The sequence below is a fragment of the Perca fluviatilis genome, chromosome 15, assembly GCF_010015445.1.
Source record: "Perca fluviatilis chromosome 15, GENO_Pfluv_1.0, whole genome shotgun sequence".
Lineage (NCBI taxonomy): Eukaryota > Metazoa > Chordata > Actinopteri > Perciformes > Percidae > Perca > Perca fluviatilis.
The window spans coordinates 27,958,352-27,979,799 of NC_053126.1; the positions used below are offsets into that span (position 1 = coordinate 27,958,352).

Sequence of the window (21,448 nt, forward strand, 5' to 3'; positions counted from 1 at the left end):
AAACAACTTCATCGATACAGACAGCGAGGAGGGCTGAGCTCACCCGAGTCCGCTGCTGCGTTCACGTGTCGTAGGAATCCACTTCAACATAACTTTCACCAGTGTGGTTTAACCATCGAAATCAAAAGTGTAAATACTGAACTGAAGCTAATCTAAATGTAATTGTAAAATAATAATAACAATGTTAATCTCACGGAAAATTTTGCGTGAGAACTGGGCAATGTTTTTTTAAACAAAATAGGCCTACTTTGATTTCTCCAATAAATTAAATTCTGGTCGCACTCATACACAAATGACGTGTAAAATAGCAATGTGTCTTAACGCCACATATAACCAAAAGTCATTAACAAAAATACAGCTCTACCCCTTCTTGAAATTTTTAGATGTGGTTTATGCATAAAACGTAAAAAAAAGTGTTTTGCATATCAAGTTTAAAAAGTTTAAAGTTTAGTTTAGTATAACGAGGTTCAAATTAGCCTATTTTTGTCTGTCACATGCATAGACTGTATAGAAGTCTATGGTCACATGCGTGGTTACAAGGCGTTGCTAATGCGTCAAAATATATATTTTTTCAAATATACATGAACGCAGCAAAAAAGTACAGTGGTGGGCGAGGCACGCTCACGATAAAGTACGTGAGCGCGCCCATGCTTCAATGTTTGGGCGGGTCGCACAGATTGCTGTAGCAACAGCTCGTTCTTAGCATTTTTTTTCTGACTCAGTTCAACAGATTTTTCAAAACACCTTACTGCGTGGAGGCAAATAAATACATGTATGAAAAGTTAGCAGTGATAAGTTAAATATAAAATTATATATATATAAAATTAAATGTTTATTTTATAATTCTAATATATGACTTTCATGACATAATATGCTATCTGGCCCCAGGTTTGCTTGGTGGTTTTGGTATTGGCAGAGATGGACACAAATAAATAAAAAGGTAGCGTGTTACACATAACAAACACTTAAAAATAGCCTACAAAATACTGGTATGAGAAAATGTATTTATTAAAAATAAAAAAAAAATCCATTTTTGATTCAATACTTTTTTTTATTTGTCACATGAAATTGTACCAGGTACAATTCCAGTGAAATATAATCCCATTAGCTCCTTAAATTTGTGCTTGATTCATCATAAAGCAGAATGTGGCCATCAGCTTTCCGTAACATTTTCGGACATTTCTGTTAATCTGAAAATTCTGTAGATTTACAGTACAGGTATGTCCTCTTTACCCTTAATGGACATTTCTGTTATTCCAAAAAATCAAACTACAGAAAAACAATTCCTTCATATTAACACAGTATATTAGCCCGTATTTCTGCGGACTTTTCTAACAGTGTACAGCCAGTGTAGATGCTACAGCCATCCAGCCTGTGCAGCCATCATCACTTGGACTTCAACACCAGTCAGCAGACATTACTGCAGACAGTGTTTATGTTTTATGCAGTAGGTAAGACTTATAAAACTAACTTTCTGTCATATTTGATGAAACTGACCCTATGTTCCAGTAGAACTACATGAAGCAGGTCATTTAAAAAAAAAAACATCCGGCTCCTCTGGCACCACCTGCCTGTAGTGTGATTTGCAAAATTCCACAGCTCCCTGTTCTGATGCACCAATCAGGGGCAGGGGGGGGTGTCACACATTCATTCTCCCTTGTCTGGGGAGGGACTTAGGAGACCGTTTTGGGCTTTAGCAGAAAGGGGGGAGGGACTGAGAAATTGTCGATGTTCACATTTTTTGTCTAAGTCCTGGATCTTCACAATCCTACCAACGGCATCTTTAATTTAACACCAATTTGGGATCACATTCCGGCTAGAACATGTCGGGTTGAGTAGTTTTTGGTTTAGAAGCCTTTATTGGTGATTTTTCACATTAGAAAGTGCCAGCTTTACTCCGTTACAGTCAATCTTCGACTGCTATTGATGAATGGTACAGTTTTAGCAGGGTTCAAATAACCATCGGCTGACTTGTGTTGAAGCCCTAGTGTTAACGCCTGTGCAGTATGGTGCAATCTAGCATCTTCCTTGGCCCGCTTTCCTGAAAAGCCCAGTCTGCTCTGATTGGTCAGCTGGCCCACTCTGCTGTGATTGGTCAACCAAATTGAAACAAGCCACTGGGCGGGCTGCGCTTGCTCAGGCAGCACCAATGGGCAGCACAGATAAAAAAAAGCTGGGCTGGCTTTCTCAATCAGTGACATCACTAATGGAGGAATTTCAAACAGGTATGTGGGCGAGCCGTTTTAAGGCAGTTGAGAAAAAGTGCTGTATCTGAGTGAGAAATCTCCATTATATGTGTTTCATTTTTTTATTTTGTGAAATGTGTTTTTTTTACTTTATACATCTATTACATACGCCAAAAACTATATAACTCACTAAAAGCATAATAGGGGCTCTTTAAAGATCCGAACCACCCGAGCAACAGAGGTCAGGAAGAAGGTACCGGGTCCATCAGGCCAGAGCTCCCTCGTCCGCCAAGTCCGAAAGAAACCGGGGGACCCCCGCCGGACTTGGTGGACGAGCTCTCATCTCAACTAGCAATCATATCCATCTTTATGTTAAATGATAACGTTAACATAATCAAATGACTTGAGGAAGTGTTTGAGCCCTACTTTTTACCCAATTCAGTTTTTTACAGTACATTGCATCCTTTAATGCAAAAAATAAATTATTGATTCCATGTATTTTAATATGTCCATTAATTAAACAACCAATATAGTCTTTGGTAATTGTAACTAGGGCTGGCTAACATATCGATGATATATCCACATTGATATATGAGGCTAGATATCGTCTTCAATGTTGGATATGTCACAAGTGGTGTCTTTTCCTGCTTTTAAAGGCTGCATTACAGTAAATTGATTTCGTTTTCTGATCTTACCAGACTTACAAGCTGTTACCCACTTAGTCATTAGGCAAGGCAAGGCAGCTTTATTTGTATAGCACATTTCAGCAACAGGGCAATTCAAAGTGCATTACATAAAAACGAAAAAATTAAATACGAGAATAAAAGTTACAATGCAGTATAAGAAATTAAACATTAAAGTGCAGTTAAAAACAGTTAAAAATATAAAAGCAGATAAAATACGAGATTAACCGTTCCCTATCACGGAAATAGTGCACTATTTAGTGTTCCAATTCTCTGCGGTTAATTTCATTCACTATATAATCCACTATTAAATACCCACAATGCACAACTAATTTGAGTGTACACACAATGTACCCTACATTTCACCTCCATATACCACAGTGCAACGTGGCCATGTTTTCCCAGCGGAGAAGAAGAAGCAGAATGGAAAAGGAACTGAAAAGGAAAAATGGAGCAGGCTGTAGTTTCTAAACTGGAAATGTAAAATGCAACATACTATAATACACTACCTTTTACTTTCCTCCTGGGAGCTCGGTTTATTTCAGGGATGTATTAGAAGTATTTTTCATTGATGTATTTGGTCAAAAATATTGATTTTCTCTGTATCGCCCGGCTCCGATTGTGACACACTCTAGCTTCCATACACAGGCGGCTAAACCAAAGGATCCAGCTCTGACACGGGGGTCTATAATGCCTCTCTTTTCACAGTAGTTAATTTAAGATCCACCCAGACTTTTCTCTGACTGCTGGTGGCAGAGGCTCCCTACAGCTGATTGGTGGCTAAATCTACACTTCCCATCCTGTCTTACAATCCCCACACAGGGGGGAGTGTGTTCAAGTCTACTACATGCACACACTTCTCTGTCAGGAACTATAGATATTATAACACATTTCACACCGGGATTTTAACTTTCACATTTGATTTGGCCTTCATCCGTCTACAGATATGACAATTAGAACAGCCCGTCCCGACCGGGGACAACATTTCCAGCCCCGCATACACTGCTTGAAAAAGGTGGGTGGATATTATCATCATCATTATTGGTTTTTATTTAGTGCTTGGTGTTTTTTTTTATCCATAATATTTGATCCTGAATTTAATCAGAAATGTGGACACGTTTAAAAGATTACAGATATTTGAATTGGTAAAGTTATTCTGAAGTTAAATTAGACTTCCCATTTCTGGATTACACTGACATTCTCTTCCTATTGCATTCAAAAAAATATATAAAGCATACTCGGTGGAAACAGCAACAAGAAAAACAAAAAATTATTTCTCACAGTAACTTTTCCCTGACTCAATATGTCAGAAATAAAAAAAATGTCCTCCCTTTTCCAGTTACATATATATCTCATTAGGTAAATTCTTATTTCAGCGAGATGTAGACATGATTTGTTTGCCACCAGAAGAGCAGGAGCTTGTTAAAGATCATCTCTAATTCCACTTGAAAGCCAATTAGCTTTGCTGCTCTGCTGCCAGCTGTCACTGCAGTGGAAATATACCGCAGGGTTTAGCAGTATGACATGACCTCACCTGATAGGCTCCTCAATATCACTAACTAACACGTCGAGTCAAAGAACAGAAGGACCGGACCAACGCTTTAACAGAAAAAAACACTGTGTTTGTCTTTGGGAAAGGGGGAAGACTATGGCTTCAGGTTTATGTAAAAAACATGCTCACGAGCAAATTATATAATTTCACACGTGCAGATATTACGTGTCCTTTTTTCTTTGTTAAATCTGCCCGTGTTGTTTCGTGGGATCCCAACCAATGTTGATTATGCAAGTGAAAAATGATTTCCACCCTGTTCTTCCTTGGCCAATGCTAGGTCTTCCCCCCCCCAAGTTAAATGAACATTGGGCCAGTAGTTTTAGATGTAGATATTAATCTTAGCGCACCAATTTAACAATGGAGAGTTGTACAGGCAACTGTGAGCGTGAAACAAAACATAGGGAGAGGCAAAGAATGGCACCTGCGCTATAAAACTAATGGTACGTGTCCATATACGCGTTGATTTCGCGGATGGGATCTCCCCGCTTCCCAGCATTGCACACCGTAGTGGGCTCCCCACGTTTATTGGTGTTTTTTGCCCCCAATGGTGCCGTCCAGGCATGGTTATGGTTATGGTTATGGTTAGGTTTGGGTTAAAACGCAGCACCCAGAATGGGCACAGGCACAAGGGGACCACTGGTGTGAATAAAACACTTTATAAAAACTCCTTAAAAAACCAGGTTCGGTTAAATAAAAACGAAGACGGGGCTGTTTTAAAAAAAACGGCCAGATATTAAAAGGAGGTTAAAAGAACCACTGGAAAGGAAGGACAGCGGGAATTTAAAACTTTAAATAAAAGGTCAACTCCACAACTACTCCGGTGTCTCTCCCAGAGAAATATCAAGGTAAAAAAATAATAATAAAAAATTATAATAAAAAAATAAAATAAAAACACCCACATGCCTACAAACATATATACAGTCATGTAATACAAAAAAATATAAAAAGTCTGGTGTCCCAATATAAAATAAACTCTATTCCAATCTTAAAACCATGTTATTTAAATTAAAAAATGAAAAAATGAAATACTGTCTGCGTTACTTGCTCTTGAGGTTAAAAATATCCATACACATACCAATCAGAGTTAATAAGTGGGTAAGGTTAAGGTTAAGGTTAAGGTTAAGGTTAAGGTTAGGGTTAGGTTAACTTGAAGGCAGCAGTCGCAGCGCTGCCTGGAAGGAGCAGTTGGGGGCAAAAAAAAACATTGAGCGCTCACCACCATGTTTCTCTTCACTGACCAATGACAAGCAAAGAAAACAGTCTCCACCCTTTTACAACCATGATGGCTGCAGCTGATTGGAGGAACGCGTTACGTGGGTTCTGGCTCCCGGATTTCAAAACATGGCAGCTCGTTCGGAATACAATTTATTTTATGAAAATAGTTCACGAAACGTGTTTCTGAAAACATTTGAAGCGAGAAATAGGCTATGCAGTTGCTGAACCTGTCTTTATTTCAGATCGAGAGCTTTTTTCAGAGCTTTTGAGAGGCGACTCGACGCCCGGTTTCTCCAAAGTCCCCGCGACGCTACCAGAATGCATTGCACGGCTGCTTCCATTGAAATGAATGGGAAGCGTTGACGTTGATCGTGGGATCCCGACCAATGTTAATTATGCAAGTGAAAAATAATTTCTTATCTTCCGTGGCCAACGCACTTTCGCCGCATAAATTGCGGATTTCCACGCAAAATATGCAGGGCTTGCATGATTTCATAATCCCCGCATTTTTGTTGCAAAAAAGTCCCATATATCTTAGCAGAAAGTTGAAAAATGTTGCGTTTACTTCACACAAGAGCAGCCATTTTCCCCTGTTGCCATGGGAACGTTATGAAGTGACGTAATTACGCGACGTGAACATCGTCGAAAAGCAGGGTGTTGGGGAAATCACTTTTTTGGTCTTTTTCATCAAACCGCAATTTTTGCAAGTTCCCGCAATTTCATTGCATAAAACTGCATAAATATCCCGCATATTCCATCGCATTTTTTTAGAAAACGTGTCGCATAATCAAGGATTTTTGCTCGGAACAATCACAAAAAAACTCCGCATTTTTCTGGAAGGACTGGCTACAGATAATTCCCTGTTGAAAAAATGCATTTGTAAATCGAGCAACGTCATGGGAGTCTCAACAAACCCACACACAAAGCAGTGTTCACACATGAGTTTGTAGTTTGTATGAATGTAACAACGTTCAAATGGTGATGAAAATTGAAAATTGATATATATAGTATATAATATATGAGGACAATATGCACTATGCGGTAATGTTATGGAATATCATGATAACAATATTGCTTGCGATAAACAGATATTAAAGTGTACTCAGTTCTGCTGCTTTCAGTATTCTGTTAAATTACAACAAAATGCTTGTAGAATTTAAAACAAATGAAAGGAAATCATTTCCATCATTCTTTTATTGAACATTAAATTGAATATAAAAGGCAGCACTAAAAAAAGAATGAAAGTTACATTTAAAAGTGCAGTTTTCTGCTGATATTTTCTTTCAACTAACACAAAGTGTCTTTCGCGATGTGTTTATGGCAGCAGTTAATATCACAATGACGATCGGAAAAAAAATTATATATATATGAATGGGGAGATTCCAGATTGGCCCATCTGAGCTATATAACATATATATATATATATATATATATATATATATATATATATATATATTTGTACAACCATGTAAAATATACATATTAATGGATTTCTATTACATAGTATATGTAATAGAAATCTCATTAATATGTAAGAAAATTTTGTGTGTTCATCGGAAACAATTTTTTTTACGTGGATACCTTTACATTTATGTATCAATAATACTTGTTTCTTCGTGCACTGAACACCATTTTGTGTAGAAAGGGAATCCTGAAATACATTTGTGGATCCTTCTGTGTGCATTCAGTCATTATAAAACTGATCTAACCTAACACTGCTCTGCCACCCAAGCTACAGCTGCATCACCTAATGTGTATTGCACAGATTCTAAAACGATGAGACAGAAGGTCTTAAATTTAATCTAATTAACATTTGAATGTGATTTCATCAAATGTCACTGCTGAGTTATAACATTGAGTCACTCTCTTAAATCGCCAAATTGATGTTGTAAAACTCAACTGTGAACTGATGTTTTTGTTCAGCAAAGAAGCTGATAGAAAACCATGATTTTACCAGTGTTTATCTAGTGGCTGATGCCTCCCTTTTCCTGAATGCTACATGGACATCTTTGCTGTCCTGTTTTCAGCTGGAAGCCATCGTGGTGGAGATGCAGGACCAAAAAAGTGGCGTCAAGGGCTCGGACCAGAAACTCAACGTCACTACCATCCCACATGTCATCACTGGTGAGACTGAGACACACAGACGCACACATTCACAAAGCCTGAGAAAAGTTCAGAGACTCTAAAAGTATTCAGTTGTTTGAAGTTAATCTAGTACATATTTGTCCAAAGGAATGACAGAATATTATAGGTTTTTTTTACGATATGCGTGCTATCAGCTTAGGGTGCTATAGCAAAATCAGGGTGTCATTCCATAATTTCAAGCACAGACTGCGTGAAGACACTGACAGTTTGCCCTGCTGTCTAAGCTGTCAACACGGGCTAAATAAGGCAGCCCACAATTGGATGAGATGTGGACAGTGCTTTAGGAGCCAAAGTGGCTTTTTAATCCAATCCAAGAGGGAAAGGTCAGCATGAATATATTGGCTCCTGTTCTATGTTAAAGCGCTTTGAGTAGTTGTTAGTAGACTCAAATTGAACTGGGAATGTGATGTCATGATGGTCACTTTGCTTGTAAATGGAAGTTGGTAGAACCACCACCACCACCACAACTCTTGCAAAAAAACAATATATTTTCAAACTTGATATCTTTCAAGATTGCCAAACACAATTATTCAGCACATTAATCACCAATGGCTATCACCATCTTGTAGTTAATGTGACATGGCTGTGTGCAACCGTCTGCTCTTTTGACCTCAAGCTTGCGTCTTCTGAATTAGCTTTGTCATTCTCATGCTCAAATTATGCTTCTGCATAATTTAAAGTTCCTATGACATGCTGCTTTTTGGATGCTTTTATATAGACCTTAGTGGTACCCTAATACTGTATCTGAAGTCTCTTTTATATAGACCTCAGTGGTCCCCTAATACTGTATCTGAAGTCTCTTTTATATAGACCTCAGTGGTCCCCTAATACTGTATCTGAAGTCTCTTTTATATAGACCTCAGCGGTCCCCTAATACTGTATCTGAAGTCTCTTTTATATAGGCCTTAGTGGTCCCCTAATACTGTATCTGAAGTCTCTTTTATATAGACCTTAGTGGTCCCCTAATACTGTATCTGAAGTCTCTTTTATATAGACCTCAGTGGTCCCCTAATACTGTATCTGAAGTCTCTTTTATATAGGCCTTAGTGGTCCCCTAATACTGTATCTGAAGTCTCTTTTATATAGACCTCAGTGGTCCCCTAATACTGTATCTGAAGTCTCTTTTATATAGGCCTTAGTGGTCCCCTAATACTGTATCTGAAGTCTCTTTTATATAGACCTTAGTGGTCCCCTAATACTGTATCTGAAGTCTCTTTTATATAGACCTCAGTGGTCCCCTAATACTGTATCTGAAGTCTCTTTTATATAGGCCTTAGTGGTCCCCTAATACTGTATCTGAAGTCTCTTTTATATACAGTAGGCCTTAGTGGTCCCCTAATACTGTATCTGAAGTCTCTTTTATATAGACCTTAGTGGTCCCCTAATACTGTATCTGAAGTCTCTTTTATATAGACCTTAGTGGTCCCCTAATACTGTATCTGAAGTCTCTTTTATATAGACCTTAGTGGTCCCCTAATACTGTATCTGAAGTCTCTTTTATATAGACCTCAGTGGTCCCCTAATACTGTATCTGAAGTCTCTTTCCCGAAATTCAGCCTTGGTGTAGAATTACAGCCACTAGAGCCAGTCCCACAATGAGCTTGCCTTAGGATGTACCATTTCTGTGTCTGTAACTATTGAGGAGGAGAGGAGGGGGGGGAGGGGGGGGGGCAAGGTGGAGGGTGGGGGTGTGGCCTTGACCAACTGCCACTTTGCTCGTTTGAAAGCCATGATGTCTCTCTCTCATGGTTGGGCCAAATTCTCTGGGTGGGCAAAGCAGAGAAAGGGGAGGTAACCTTGCTCCTTATGACATCATAAGGAGAAGATTCCAGATCGGCCCATCTGAGCTTTCATTTTCTCAAAGGCAGAGCAGGATACCCAGGGCTCGGTTTACACCTATCACCATTTCTAGCCACTGGGGGACCGTAGGCAGGCTGGGGGAATTCATATTAATGTTAAAAAACCTCATAAAGTGACATTTTCATGCCATGGGACCTTTTAAGAATTACATTGCTCAAAGTTATAATTATTCATTTTAAGTTAAAAATGAAGCACATCTTCAGTTTTAGAGAGTTTTATAGTGTTTTGGCATGGCTGGCCGAGTGGAACTATATCCATCAAAAGGGGATTTAATTCTTGCATGTTTTGTTTTGTTGTGCATGACCAAAAAACATCAACATCTCTTTCATATCCAAGCTAAATAGGTTTTGCAACTGAAATATCCCCATCGACATTTAATCGGAAATAGAATTGGGACCTTGTGAATGAGAACCAACTCGAATCGGGAAGTCTGTGGCGATACCCAGCTCTAGTTCATGTGGGTGGGCTGATTTAGCATTTCATGCCTTATTACTGTATGCATTTTTTTCAAGTTGCTCTGGGCTGGAACAAGCTAGAGACATAATAATTCACCATAACTGATCATAATTCTGTACTTTAACTTCAGTAACACTTTGAATGCAGGACATTTAAAATGAAGTGTATGTGTGTAAGTGTAGGTATAGGTGTGTGTGTGTGTGTGTGTGTGTGTGTGTGTGTGTGTGTGTGCGTGTGTGTGTGTGTGTGTGTGTGTGTGTAAATGTAAGTGTAAGTGCAGGTGTGTGTAGGTGTGTGTGTGTGTTTGTGTGTGTGTGTGTGTATGTGTGTGTGTGTAAGTGTAGGTGTGTGTGTGTGTGTAGGTGTAGGTGTAGGTATAGGTGTGTGTGTGTGTGTGTGTGTGTGTGTGTGTGTGTGTGTGTGTGTGTGTGTGTGTGTGTGTATGTGTAGTGGTATAGGTATAGGTGTGTGTGTGTGTGTGTGTGTGTGTGTGTGTGTGTGTGTGTGTGTGTGTGTGTGTGTGTGTGTGTGAGGTGTAGGTATAGGTGTGTGTAAGTGTAGGTGTGTGTGTGTGTGTGTGTGTGTGTTAAGTGTAGGTGTGTGTGCGTTGTTGTAGGTGTGTGTGTGTAATGTAGGTGTGTGTGTGTGTGTGTGTTTAGGTGTGTGTGTGTGTGTGTGTAAGTGTAGGTGTGTGTGTGTGTGTGTGTGTGTGTGTGTGTGTGTGTGTGTGTGTGTGTGTATAGGTGTAAGTGTAAGTGTAGGTATAGGTGTGTGTGTGTGTGTGTGTGTGTGTGTGTGTGTGTGTGTGTGTGTGTGTGTGTGTGTTAAGTATAGGTATGTGTGTGTGTGTGTGTGTGTGTGGGGGGGGGGGGGTTTCTGTGTGTTTCTGTGCAGTGTTTCAGCTTGTATCTGTTTCCACACAGGCAAGGACATCATTACATGGATTACCAACAAGATGAAGACCACTCCAGAAGGTACAACCCTATAAAACAGGGTTACTACTTGACATCTCCGCACATTTCCGTCATTTAAAAAAAGAAAACACATCCACGCGTTATTTACGGCCTCATCCATTCATTTCCTCACCCTGTGTGTTCCAGAGGCTGAGGTCTTTGGCACCATGTTTGTGGCCTACGGCTACATCTACCCCCTGCAGAATCACAAGAAGCTGGTGATGTGCAACGACGCCAGCCTCTACCGCTTCCAGGTAAAGCTAAATCTTCAACACATCCTCACTCCCAGCGCCTCAAAAAGCGACGGCTTGGTCAGGTGCCTTTGGCGTTTGTCATCGACGAAGAAAGTCTCCTTTAGCGTCATATTTAGACGCGCTGTGGGTCAGGACTCTTGGGGTCACTTTTTGACGCTCTCGGGTCTCGCGTAAGATGGACGGATACTGGAGGAATGCTTTGATTTGAGTTGTAGTTCCTCAGGGAAAGTTTTTTTTTTTTTTCTGGGAACTGCAGAATGTCAAATATGAATACAACTGCTCAAATATCAAGATTAGAGGAGGATTCTTTTTGTTTGTGTTGAATTCGCATTTTTATTTTTTTAAATAACGGTGTTTATCAAATTAAATCTGAACAATCATCATGTTGCTCACCACAGCCACATGTATTGTTTTAAGAATAAAATAAGGTCTATTCTACGATCTCTGTTGCCAGTTGTAATCCCCTGTATTCGCCTACTGGATCTAATTGCTATTGCTACAGGGTTCAATAGCTAGTATGAAGTGAAGTGGCGATAGAGGTGAACCTTGGGGGCAACCTTGAATTATTATATATATATATTATTATATAATATTGAAGGGCTCAGACACCACTTCATTTGTCAGAACCACAGCTATAGGGTTGAGATGTAATACTTTGATCCAGTTAAGGAAAGTATTTCCAAAACCAAATTAAGCTGTCATTCCAAAGATGTGGAGTTCTGTTAGGGTGGGTTTGGGGGGGAGCCAATAATCTGTGTGTATATGAACATTGTATTCATGTGTTACTGTGCTACTGCCACTGTTAGTCATAGATCTGAAAGAACTAATACACTAACACTGCCTGTCCAATGTAAACCTTTTCCAGACCCCATACTTCTGGCCTACACAGAAATGGGTTGCGGAGGACTCTGATTATGGTGGGTACAGCACGTGTCACATGGGGTGGGGGTAGGGCTGAATTTCAAATCGAAATCGCAATTTGAAAGAATGCGATTGGCCAATCACGAAGACGGCGATTTATCAGATGTGAACATTTTGTTAGGTTCGGTGTAACATTTGGTGTAACATTTCTACTCCTCTTTTTATTATTATATTTACAGAAATGTCCTATTTTCACTTGCTTTTACATTTATTTTGGATCACTTTATTTAACGTAGAAGGTGTAATATGTAGATGCTGCTGTTGAACTGAGGCAGATCAGACATTTCAGTTTACAGGAAAGTACTGATGTTTTGTTTTTATTTGAATTGTTTTTTTATGATTTAAACTTGATAGCTAATGTGATCCATGTTCTGTGTTTGACTGTTCAATGTTCCATGCGGGGGTGGGGGGTTGATTAGAACAGGAAAATCAGTTCTGCTTCAGTGATTTTAATTAAGATAAAAATCTGATGACTGTTGAGTCACCAGGCCCACGGTGAAGAACTACTTGCATTGTTTTGGAAGAAGGGATGGGATGGGGAGCGTGACCAAGATGAGATAAAACTAAACTAAAATGTAAATCAGACAGCTGTGGAGTCGTAAGAAGGACATATTCTTTTTCAATTTTAACTGATCGGGGCTCCTACATCTCCATAGCTTTTAATCTATGGAACAGTTTAATTTTAATGAATGAATTTTAATGAATACATTTATGTGTGATGGCTCATGAGTTCTGATTTAGTTTCCTTCTGACTTTAGCCATTTACCTGGCAAAGAGGAACATCCGCAAGAAAGGCATGCTGGAACCCTACGAACAGGTCTGTGCACACGTATAAAAATTATTGTTTGTGTTGGTGTGTGTGTGTGTGTGTGTGTGTGTGTGTGTGTGTGTGTGTGTGTGTGTGTGTGTGTGTGTGTGTGTGTGTGTGTGTGTGTGTGTGTGTGTGTGTGTATTGCTGGGTATCCAATGAAAGTGGTGTCTCAAACATTTTCAAGACTTTAAGTAAAAAAATCTGTTCCAAGGTATCACAGGCTTTAATCCAGGGGTGTCAAATTCATTTTAGGTCATGGGCCACATCCCCCCTAATTTGATTAGAAGTGGGCCAGACCAGTAAACCACTCCAGAAACATCAGAAACTTTATCTGCCACAGAGTTTCTTGTCAGCTTGATGTGGGCAAACGCAAGTTGCTTCTGCTACGACAGCGCTCTAAGGCCCAATGCAGGGAAAATAACAATGGGACCGACCCAGGAGAGAGGGGTGATATTCAGAGAAAAAGACTGAAGTATGAAAGAACTTGGATATTCTCTGAGATTAAAGTGGTAAATTTGGAATTGTACTTAATTACTTCCCTGCAAATTTCACACTTTGGAAAATCATCCAGTGGGCCTGATTGGACCCTTTGGCGAGCCGGTTCTGGGCCACGGGCCATATGTTTGAAACCCCTGCGTTGAACGAATCTTAGAAAAAGAATGAAGCTATCCTATGGGTTCAGAGAGTTATAGTCAAGTGTAGAGCTGGGCAATATATTGATATTATATCTATTTTGTGATATGAAACTAGATATTGTCTTAGATTTTGGATATGGTAATATCATAATATGGCATAAGTGTTGTCTTTTCCTGGTTTTAAAGGTGTAAATATTTTGTGAAAGCACCGATAGTCAACACTACAATATCGTTGCGGTATTGATATCGAGGTATTTGGTAAAAAATGTCGTGATATTTGATTTTCTCTATATTGCCCAGCCTTAGTCAAGTATATCTCAGACTAAGCGAGTATGATTATGAATATGTCTCCCAGATTCATCTATTATCTTTCCCAGTCCTTCCTTCAGTCTATTTGCATAAACCTGAGCTAGAGTCGCCACAAAGACGTGTCTAGGCCTCCACCTGTCTAACAGCAGTCTGTCTTTGTTTGGTTTGTACCATGTACCACAATATTTCATGTCGACTTTGAACCGAGGTTCATTGTTTCTACTGGAATCTTCCCTAGCTATGTTTCCATCCACTGGTCAATTTAATTATTTGAAGTTCTCTAAAAACATTCATGGGAATAAAGCCAGTGAAAGTGTGTTACCATCCAACGGCTTTAGAGCGAATAAAAACCTGTGCGTAATGACATCACCTGCTGGTTTGCGGTTAAATTGGTATATCGATCAGATACATAGCTACATATAGACACATAGAGACATTTTATGGAGTTTCCATTTATTTTCACACTGAATCGCACAACATTCAAGCAAACATTTGGGAACAAAGTTTGCAAGCCAAAATGGATTGCGTCGTCTACCTACAAAGGTCTATACTCTTTTTAATTATCTTCAGTCTTTCTTCTTACTGTAGCATCGGTTTGGTTCTCCATAAAGAGATGAGGAGTGATTTTACAACTTGTTCCTCCATGTTGTCTCTGTTTCTGTGTTTTAAAGGCACATTACAACCACCTCCATGAATGGCTCAACCACAAGTGGGACTTCATCGTGATGCAGTCCACTGAGCAGTACAAGTAGGTGAAACCTACTCATTACTCAGAAGGAAGAGATTTCATTTCAAGGATGTGTTACAAGGTAACAAGAATCCACCAATAGATATCTACAGGTTTTGAGTTATTGTTCAACTCGGGACTTGATCCGTTGCAAACAGCACCACAACACCAGACAGATATATCATAAGATACGTCACACGTGTCAAACTCAAAGCCCGCGGGCCAAATCCGGCCCCTTGCAGATTTAGATCCGGCCCGTATATCAATTTGGGTTCAGGATACATTTTGGGCCACCTAGTTGTGCGCCAAACCAAGAACAAAGGAAAATGTTTTTCAAACTGCAGTTACGTGACATTCGAAGCAGAATATGGCAGATTTGCCGACTCTGAGACTCCTGAGACTGAAATTCCCCCAGAAGGAACTCTTTTGATGACTTTTGTAGGGCTTCATGTCAACAAAAATGTTCGGAAAAAGCCACAAATTTACAAAATGGTGACAAACGTCTGAGAAAGCCACAAAAACGTCGGAACAAAAATAAGGACAAAAAGCTACCAAAATGTTAAAAAAAACCACCCCTGCTTGCAGACCAGTATAACCAGTTCAACCAAGTAATCTGGGAAGGGCGGTATAAATTGCAGCGGCTGCATGCCATTGGGTTTACAGACCCTTGTTCACGTGTTTTTCAATAAACATTTACCCTTTACTTACTGTAGTATGTTGAGGACAGTTTAGCACACTGTATTATTAAAAAAATCAGACTTATTAATGGTATTTGTTGTCGCTCACGTATACGAGCAAACACTTCAATCTACGTTCCGGCTGTTTGCTGAGTTAGGGACCGTCTACAAATTACATTACTCAGGCTGGTGACATAGACTACTGGGATTCTTTCAGGAAAGAAATCACCAAAAATCTATAAAAATACATTTTGTCATTATGATTGCTGTAGTAGTTGCCAATGGTGGACTGCTAGTTACTACAGGTCACATTTTTGTCATATGTCACATTATAGTGAAACAGGATGGAATTAAAAGATTAAAATATTCACCAAAAATCAACAAAAGTACATTTTCTCATTCTGATTGCTGTAGTACTTGCCAATGGCAGGCTACTACTTACTACAGGTCATATTTTTGTCATATGTCTCATTATAGTGAAACGTGATGGAATTAAAAGATTAAAATATTCACCAAAAATCAACAAAAGTACATTTTCTCATTCTGATTGCTGTAGTACTTGCCAATGGCAGGCTACTACTTACTACAGGTCATATTTTTGTCATATGTCTCATTATAGTGAAACGTGATGGAATTAAAAGTTTAACATTTTCACCAAAAATCAACAAAAGTGCATTTTCTCATTCTGATTGCTGTAGTACTTGCCAATGGTGGACTGCTAGTTACTACACGTCACATTTTTTTCATATGTCACATTATAGTGAAATAGTATGCAATACAATAAAATTAAATGAAAAGACATTTTCACATTCTGTTTGATGTAGTAGTGACTACGTCATTTTCCACCATGTTGGATTTTATCTAAAACCTTCCAAAGGCATCTCTTCTCTCAAATGTTGTCCAATCATCTTGATACTTGGCACAGATGATCTTCAGACCAGGCTGCTTTGTCTTAAAATTCAAAACAGTTTGGCCATTCAAACTTGACGGTGAAGCTGCGAAACGGGAAGTAATCCTCATTCCTCAGAAACACATTGACCAATCATAACCAAACTGGGTAGATAGACTCATGATATCATCCTGAGGGGACCCAAAACAACTGATCATCTTTGACCTTTAGGGAGCGCTGCAATTAAGGATGTTGTTTTTTAACTCGTATCCTATTTAAAAAAGATGTTCAATGTCTAGTGATACTGTAAGTTCTCCACATTTAGCTCCTAAACTATTTCTCATGAAAATATCATTAGTGATTATATGTTGTAGGTCAAAGGTCAAAGGTCAAGTCCATGAATCTCTTGAGTGTGATATCTCAAGGACGGCTAGATGCACATGCTTCAAATTTGGTATTAATGTTTGCATGGACTCAAAGATCAAGTGATTTGATGTGGGAGGTCAAAGGTCAAATTTCAAGGTCAAAACCATTTGAGTGCGATATCTCAAGAACACCTTGACACACATGCTTTAAATTTGGTATGAGTAAAAGTATGGATTGAAAGATGAAGTGATTCAATGCTTTTTCATGAATTTCCCCAACATCCAGCTAGCAACCTTCCATCCACTATTTCAATTCCTTGGCATTGCATTTCTAGTATTTTATTGATTTTTGGTGAATACTTTAAACTTTTAATTCCATCCCGTTTCACTATAATGTGACATATGACAAAAATATGACCTGTAGTAACTAGCAGTCCACCATTGGCAACTACTACAGCAATCAGAATGAGAAAATGTACTTTTGTTGATTTTTGGTGAATATTTTAATCTTTTAATTCCATCACGTTTCACTATAATGAGACCTATGACAAAAATATGACCTGTAGTAAGTAGTAGCCTGCCATTGGCAAGTACTACAGCAATCAGAATGACAAAATGTCTTTTGGTTGATTTTTGGTGATCCTTTTAATCTTTTAATTCCATCACGTTTCACTATAATGAGACATATGACAAAAATATGACCTGTAGTAAGTAGTAGCCTGCCATTGGCAAGTACTACAACAATCAGAATGAGAAAATGTGCTTTTGTTGATTTTTGGTGAATATTTTAATCTTTTAATTCCATCACGTTTCACTATAATGAGACATATGACAAAAATATGACCTGTAGTAAGTAGTAGCCTGCCATTGGCAAGTACTACAGCAATCAGAATGAGAAAATGTACTTTTGTTGATTTTTGGTGAATATTTTAAACTTTTAATTCCATCCTGTTTCACTATAATGTGACATATGACAAAAATGTGACCTGTAGTAACTAGCAGTCCACCATTGGCAACTACTACAGCAATCATAATGACAAATTTTTTTTTTGGGGGATTTTTGGTGATTTCTTTCCTGAAAGAATCCCAGTAGTCTATGTCACCAGCCTGAGTAATGTAATTTGTAGACGGTCCCTAACTCAGCCAACAGCCGGAACGTAGATTGAAGTGCTGTTTTTGCTCGTAAATCGGTAGCGACAACAAATACCATTATGATTTTTTTTATACAGTGTCAATACAATTCCACTACATTACTAGCGTAGTATGTTGAGGACAGTTTAATAATAATAATAATAATAATAAATTGAATTATATAAATTCAATTTATTATTATTATTATTATTAAACTGTCCTCAACATACTACGCTAGTATCCATCCATCCATCCATCCATCCATCCATCCATCTTCGTCCGCTTATCCGGTGTCGGGTCGCGGGGGGAGCAGCTCCAGCAGGGGACCCCAAACTTCCCTTTCCCGAGCAACATTAACCAACTCCGACTGGGGGATCCCGAGGCGTTCCCAGGCCAGGTTGGAGATATAATCCCTCCACCTAGTCCTGGGTCTTCCCCGAGGCCTCCTCCCAGCTGGACGTGCCTGGAACACCTCCCTAGGGGAGGCGCCAGGGGCATCCTCACCAGATGCCCGAACCACCTCAACTGGCTCCTTTCGACGCAAGCGAGCAGCGGCTCTACTCGAGCTCCTCACGGATGACTGAGCTTCTCACCCTATTTTTAAGGGAGACGCCAGCCACCCTCCTGAGGAAACCCATTTCGGCCGCTTGCACCCTGGATCTCGTTCTTTCGGTCATGACCCAGCCTTCATGACCATAGGTGAGGGTAGGAACGAAAACTGACCGGTAGATCGAGAGCTTTGCCTTCTGCCTTTCTTTTCGCTCACAACGGTGCGATAGATGGAATGTAATACCGCACCCGGCGCCGATTCTCCGACCAATCTCCCGCTCCATTGTCCCCTCACTGCGAACAAAACCCCAAGGTACTTGAACTCCTTCACTTGGGGTAAGGACTCATTCCCTACCTGGAGAAGGCATTCCATCGGTTTCCTGCTGAGAACCATGGCCTCCGATTTAGAGGTGCTGATCCTCATCCCAAACGGCTTCACACTCGGCTGCGAACCGATCCAGTGAGTGCTGAAGGTCGCAGGCCGATGATGCCATCAGGACCACATCATCTGCAAAAGCAGCGGTGAGATCCCCAGCCCACCGAACTGCAACCCCTCCCCACCCCGACACTACCCCGATATCCTGTCCATAAATATTACAAACAGGATTGGTGACAAAGCGCCCAGCCCTGGCGGAGGCCAACCCTCACCTGAAACGAGTCCGACTTACTGCCGGAACCCGGACACAGCTCTCACTTTGGTCGTACAGAGATTGGATGGCCCTGAGTAGAGACCCCTCACCCCATACTCCCGCAGCACCTCCCACAGTATCTCCCGGGGACCCGGTCATACGCCTTCAAATCCAAAAACCACAAAACAACATGTAGACCGGTATGAGCCCCCAGGCCCCCTCCAGGATCCTTTCGTAGAGTGAAGAGCTGGTCCGTTGTTCCACCGACCAGGACGGAATCCGCATTGTTCCTCCTCAACCTGAGGTTCGACTATCAGCCGAACCCTCCTTTCCAGCACCTTGGAGTAGACTTTACCAGGGAGGCTGAGAAGTGTGATACCCCTGTAATTGGCACACACCCTCTGGTCCCCCTCTTTAAAAAGGGGAACCACCACCCCAGTCTGCCACTCCTTTGGCACTGTTCCAGACTTCCACGCAATGTTGAAGAGACGTGTCAACCAGGACAGCCCCTCCACACCCAGAGCCTTGAGCATTTCTGGACGGATCTCATCAATCCCCGGGGCTTTGCCACTGTGGAGTTGTTTGACTACATCAGTGACTTCCGCCCGGAAATCGAACAATACCCGTCATCCTCCAGCTCTGCCTCATAGAGGCGTATTAGTCGGATTCAGGAGTTCCTCAAAATGCTCCTTCCACCGCCCCTATTACCTCCTCAGTTGAGATCAACAGTGTCCCATCCTTACTGTACACAGCTTGGATGGTTCCCCGCTTCCCCTCCTGAGGTGGCGAACAGTTTTCCAGAAGCACTTTGGTGCCGACCGAAAGTCCTTCTCCATGTCTTCTCCAAACTTCTCCCACACCCGGCTGCTTTGCCTCTTTCACGGCAGAGGCTGCAGCCCTCGGGCCCTTCGCGTACCCTGCAACTGCCTCGGAGTCCTCTGGGATAACATATCCCGGAAAGACTCCTTCTTCAGTCGGACGGCTTCCCCTGACCACCGGTGTCCACCACAGTGTTCGTAGGTTACCCCCCCTTGAGGCACCTAAGACCCTAAGACCACAGCTCCTCGCCGCAGCTTCAGCAATGGAAACTTTGAACATTGTCCACTCTGGTTCAATGCCCCCAGCCTCCACAGGGATGCACGAAAAGCTCCGCCGGGAGATGCGAGTTGAAAGTCCGTTGGACAGGGGCCTCCTCCAGACGTTCCCAATTTACCCGCACTACACGTTTGGGCTTACCAGGTCTGTCCAGAGTCTTCCCCACCCCTGACCCAACTCACCACCAGATGGTGATCGGTTGACAGCTCTGCCCCCTCTTCACCCGAGGTCGTCAAAACATACGGCCTCAGATCAGATTAAACGATTATAAAATCGATCATTGACCTTCGGCCTAGGGTGCTCTGGTACCAGGTACACTTATGAGCATCCCTATGTTCGAACATGCTGTTCGTTATAGACAATCCATGACTAGCACAGAAGTCCAACAACAAACAACCACTCTGGTTTAGATCAGGGAGGCCGTTCCTCCCAATCACGCTCTCCAGGTGTCTCCATCATTGCCCACGCGGCGTTGAAGTCCCCAGCAGAACAATCGATCCCCACTGGCGCCCCATGCAGGACTCCACTCAAGGTCTCCAAGAAGGCCGAATACTCCGAACTCCTGTTTGGTGCATATGCACAAACAACAGTCAGAGTTTTCCCCCACAACCCGCAGGCGAGGGAGGCGACCCTCGGCCCACCGGGGTAAACTCCCAACGTAGCGGCGCTCAGCCGGGGGCTTGTTAGTATCCCCACCCCCCGGGCGCGCACACCCTGAGCAACTCCGGAGAAGAAAAGAGTCCAACCCCTATCCAGGAGTACGGTTCCAGAACCGGGACTGTGCGTAGAGGTAAGCCCCCACCAGATCTAACCGGTAGCGCTCCACCTCCCGCACCAGTTCCGGCTCCTTCCCCACAGAGAGGTGACGTTCCACGTTCCCCAGAGCCAGCGTCTGCTGCCGGGTCTGGTCCGCCGAGGCCCCTGACCTTCACTGCCACCCATGTGGCAGCGCACCGACCCCCAGCGGTTCCTCCCACAGGTGGTGGGCCCATGGGCTGGAGAGATGGGAGCCACGTAGCTTGTTTGTGGCTGTGCCCGGCCGGGCTCCGTGGCAAACCCGGCCACCAGGCCCCGCCGACGAGCCTGCCGTCTGGGCCTGGCTCCAGACGGGGACCCGGGCTTCCTCCGGGCAGGGTCACTCCATTTCTACCTTGTTTTTCCATTGGGGTTTTTGAACCATTCTTTGTCTGGCCCCTCACCTGAGACCACTTTGCCTTGGGAGACCCTACCAGGAGCACAAAGCTCCAGACAACACAGCCCTCAGGTTCACAGAGACACACAAACCTCTCCACCACGATAAGGTGATGGTTCACGGAGAAGCGTGAACTAGTAATGAACGCTAGTAATGTAGTGGAATTGTATTGAAGACAGTGAATGGGGGTAGGTCAAAAACGAATATCCTGCGA

At 41.7% G+C, this 21,448-nt stretch overlaps 1 protein-coding gene across 1 annotated transcript in view; it reads left to right on the forward strand.

The window, feature by feature from the left end:
* Positions 1-3,670: 3,670 nt before the first annotated feature.
* The window catches only part of rgs9a (regulator of G protein signaling 9a), a 36,941-nt gene continuing 19,163 nt past the window's right edge, over positions 3,671-21,448 (forward strand). The window contains exons 1-7 of the mRNA XM_039825978.1: positions 3,671-3,884; positions 7,664-7,760; positions 11,021-11,071; positions 11,198-11,304; positions 12,170-12,221; positions 12,984-13,042; positions 14,652-14,728. Coding sequence (XP_039681912.1) covers positions 3,816-3,884; positions 7,664-7,760; positions 11,021-11,071; positions 11,198-11,304; positions 12,170-12,221; positions 12,984-13,042; positions 14,652-14,728 — 512 coding nt within the window. The 5' untranslated portion in view covers positions 3,671-3,815. The remainder of the gene's footprint in view (positions 3,885-7,663; positions 7,761-11,020; positions 11,072-11,197; positions 11,305-12,169; positions 12,222-12,983; positions 13,043-14,651; positions 14,729-21,448) is intronic.